Source organism: Drosophila obscura, unplaced genomic scaffold, assembly GCF_018151105.1.
Source record: "Drosophila obscura isolate BZ-5 IFL unplaced genomic scaffold, ASM1815110v1 contig_13, whole genome shotgun sequence".
In the NCBI taxonomy this organism is placed as follows: Eukaryota; Metazoa; Arthropoda; class Insecta; order Diptera; family Drosophilidae; genus Drosophila; species Drosophila obscura.
In genome coordinates, this window is record NW_024542713.1 from 501,481 (window position 1) to 505,525 (window position 4,045).

At 33.6% G+C, this 4,045-nt stretch overlaps 1 protein-coding gene across 1 annotated transcript; it reads left to right on the forward strand.

Moving 5' to 3' along the window:
* The first annotated feature begins 903 nt into the window (after nucleotides 1-903).
* On the forward strand, nucleotides 904-3,562 carry LOC111081661 (vacuolar protein sorting-associated protein 11 homolog). The gene has a single exon (XM_022377778.2). The coding sequence runs from the start codon at nucleotides 919-921 to the stop codon at nucleotides 3,505-3,507; it is 2,589 nt and encodes an 862-aa protein (XP_022233470.2). The 5' UTR covers nucleotides 904-918; the 3' UTR covers nucleotides 3,508-3,562.
* Nucleotides 3,563-4,045: the final 483 nt, after the last annotated feature.

Below are 4,045 nucleotides of genomic sequence, written 5' to 3' on the forward strand. Positions count from 1 at the left end.
CTGGCACCATCCACCATCCATGAAAAATAGCTGATGCACACAATTTGGTGCTGCGGAAAATTTGTTTCTTTTATAATTTAAATGAATATTGATAATATTGCAATGGTTACTTCTACTAAATGCAATCAATGTTTTAAATACAATAATATATTCTATGTTTTTTGAGAAGCCGTTTGGGAGAAAGTACCCGAAAACACACGTTTTTGAAGGAAAGGTTTGTATAGCCATAGCATTGTATACCTTGGGTAATTTTTCTGAGTACAGAACAGTCGGAAGGCTGTCAACAAACAGCGTGTGTAATACACTGCACTAGTTTTGCAAAGCATAAAAGAATTCCCAGTCCACAAACCGAGTTTTTCTGCCTGAGACAATTCTGACATATCAGATGTTTTGTTGTTGATTTTACCATTTTCCGGTTAGTCATTGTTTACATTTTCGTAGTGAATTCCGATTTTTTGTTGTGAATGTCAAATATTTATGGTTGCATTTGACAATTACCGAAAAAATACCGCACAGAAACGTGCGAATTATGAACATCCCAGATGGATGGTGGAATAACTGGGAAATTTTCGGAACGGCAAAACCTTACTGACCATCCCAGAAATGGATGGCCCGTGGGAATTGGTTATAAGCATAATTTTGAGATCCAAAACGATTTACTTTGAGCAAAATATAAAAATCATATAATTTTGAATCAATTATTTTTCAAGAGTTTTTATTAGAAAGTCAATCGGAATGTTTTTCGCGAAAGTAAAAGCCGGATCCCGGCTGATAAGCCATTTAGCATTGTTTAAAAGTAATACGTTGCAACACATTGAGGAATACCCTACATATTATGATAATTTTAAGAATTGTATATTTTTGAATGATTAATTCGGTCACACTCTTGTTTCAGTATATGAAGTATGTTATAACAAGATGAATGCTGAAGTTTTAGAATGGAAAAAAGTGAACTTTTTCAATATTGTGGGATTACCGTTTGTTAAATTGCCGAATATTTCGGAAATTGCGTGTCACTGCTTCAATCTAACCAAGTCTGACGCTGGGGGAAATAAAAACACTCTAGTGTTTTGTGACAAAAATGGACATATACATGTTTATTTTCCTAACTGGGAGTGCATTTCCTTTAAAAGTCAACATAGGGTGCATCACATCAGGCAATGTGCACTCACGTCCAATAATTTACTAGCAACTGCCACCCAAGATACAACTTTTGTAGTACACATAGATATATACGATCTAAAAAAGTTGACTAAAAAACAAGGAGCTCCAATAATTGCTTCCGGAACTTTTAATACAACAAGTACTACAGCATGCATCAATGCATCATGCATCATAGACGATAAAATACTGGTACTAGCCTTGGGCTTTGAGAACGGAGACATTCTGTTGCATAATGGAAAAATAAACAGATTTCTTTTAACAAATACTCGCCGCCACTCGATATCTGGACACGCAATTAATGGAATACACTTCGACATCAGACCTCAAAGCTCGGATAAAAATGCTTTAAACATGTTTGTGACATGTTTAGATGGAGTGTACTGCTTTATATTGAAAGAAAAAGGCGCAATCGTTCCAAAATTTATGCTTGACAATAACGAACGGGCTTACAATCATTGTTGTACGTTGCGCAAAGCAAGTAATGCAGAATTAGATGATTCTATGTTAGTAGTTGGTCGAGAAGATGCTATATACTGCTATACTCGTGAAGGAAGGGGCCCATGCTATGCTATTAAAGGGAAAAAAAAGTCTTTGGATTGGGTGGGCCATTATCTTATTGTTTTAGTCCAAAGTCCAAGAAGTTTTTATTCGGATAAAAGCAAGTTGACGCTAATTGTTGTGGATACTGAAATTAAAATTATTGTTTTTTATAAGCAAATTCAAGATTTATGTTATACTATCAGCGAAAATGACTTATGTTACATTATCACCAATTGTAGGGATAGCTCTTGCACCAACATATTCAAGTTACAGCAGTGCAATACGAATACAAAAATTCGACTTCTAATTGAACAAAATATGTACAATATTGCTTTGCAATTGTTATCTAGAGAAGGCCTTGTTTCGTCATACGATACTGCTTACGTGCGATTTCAATACGGAAATTATTTGGTACTGAAGGGCGACATAAGTAGAGCAGTCATAGAATATACTAAAACAATTGGATTTATTAAACCCTACGATGTGATTTCCAAACTACTCCATTCCAGATACACTGATTATCTAAAAGAATATTTATATGAATTTTTAAAAGCTAATAATGCTACAAATAAACACAAACAACTTTTTAAATTACTTGATCAAAAAAATTGGAAAGCTAAGAATAACTTTCAACCCGTCAATACAACAGATAATCTATATCTGAATACGCTTTCAAATATACCAAGCCGTAATTTAAATTCAACAAATGTTGGAACTCAAGCAAAAAATTTTGAAGGCGATGAAATATTACACTTCCATTTAGAATTTGGACCAGAATCACTAATGATAAACCCAGAAACTTATTTAAAGAATTTTAGGTCGGTAATTATTGGAAAAACGACAAAAAACATTCTTTGTTTTTTCCCCATTTTGTCGGAGCATAACGAGTTTTGTGCTAACTTATTAGCTGAAATAATTGGGAGTTATCCCAGTTGTGACGACGAATTATATGATTATTTACTTATTCTTTATCTTGGACTATGGCGTGACAGAAAAAAAACTACAGGTTTTATTTTAGATTTTTTGAAAAATGATCGGCTACGTCTGGAAAAAGTTTTAATTATATGTAGACTTTATATATTTTTAAATGGGATTAAACAAGTTCATACAAATTTGAATGATGCAGATATTGTTAACAATGGAGGATCGAACAAATGTGTACACAGTCTTCTTAAGAGTTATCCAGATCTTACGTACGTCTTTGAACTTAGGACAAGCTCATTATTAATAATGTTAAATAGTGGATTCCGAAATAATTCGATACATGCTTTGCAGTTTAAACCTTTTATTAGGGAAAAAATAGTTCAAAATATTTTGGATTCAAGAAACGAATTGCAAATTATTGAAAATTTAAATAAAAAAATAAAGAAAGCCGGTTCTATGCTATCTCTTTATGCAAATAATCCAATAGAATTTCGTAATAGTGTATGTGATATCTGTCGTCAATCGCTAAATATGCAATCAGTCTATTTTCTTTGTCAACATTCGTTCCATAAGGAATGTCTAATCTATAATATGTCGAGACGTGGTGAAGAAGCGATATGTGTTTCCTGCAGTGGCGAAATAAATTACTCTGCCGACAAAAATATTCATTCAGAATCAACAGACTCTATTACAGTGATTTCAAAGGTAATTTCTATGGGAATCGTAGAAATAGCAACCAAAAATGGGTTTTCCAGAAATTTTATGCACATGAAAGGGCCTGACTCCAATGTATGGCGAGGAAAATTTAATGCAACCAAAAGTAAAACTTTGAGAAATCCATTTGATTCAAATATTAATATTTCCGAAGGAATATCTTAAAATATATATATTTACATATAAGAATATTTTAACAATTTAATGTACCATTAGAAAAATAAATCAATAAAAATAATTTTACAATATCTAACAAATTTTTTATAGTCAGCTGGAATTGTTATGCGTGTAATTTTCATTGGCCAATTGAAAAGTGTTAGGTTACGAAGCATAATATAAGTCAGTCCATAGACAGCCAGATATGCAGCAGTGAAGTATATCGTTTTTTGCACTTCCCAGTGTACCACAGATACCTACACCTTTAAGTCCGTCTAATGCTTCGTCATCTAGCGTCTTTCCTTCTTTGGGGTTCGCTATCGCTCTCTCGACCCGTCTCGAGTAGATACTTTCAAACTGACACGTCTCGTTATCACGTATGTGTCTCGAAACCTTTCACTATTGTTCGGCCGCTTTAATCAGGGCAGGGGTGCCACAGAAATCTCTAGAGATTTTGACTCGAGAGATTTGTCAAATCAACCGAAAATTGCGTAGGTGCCACAGAATATCTAGAGATTTAATTTTTCGGAGTTCACGCGCAACAATG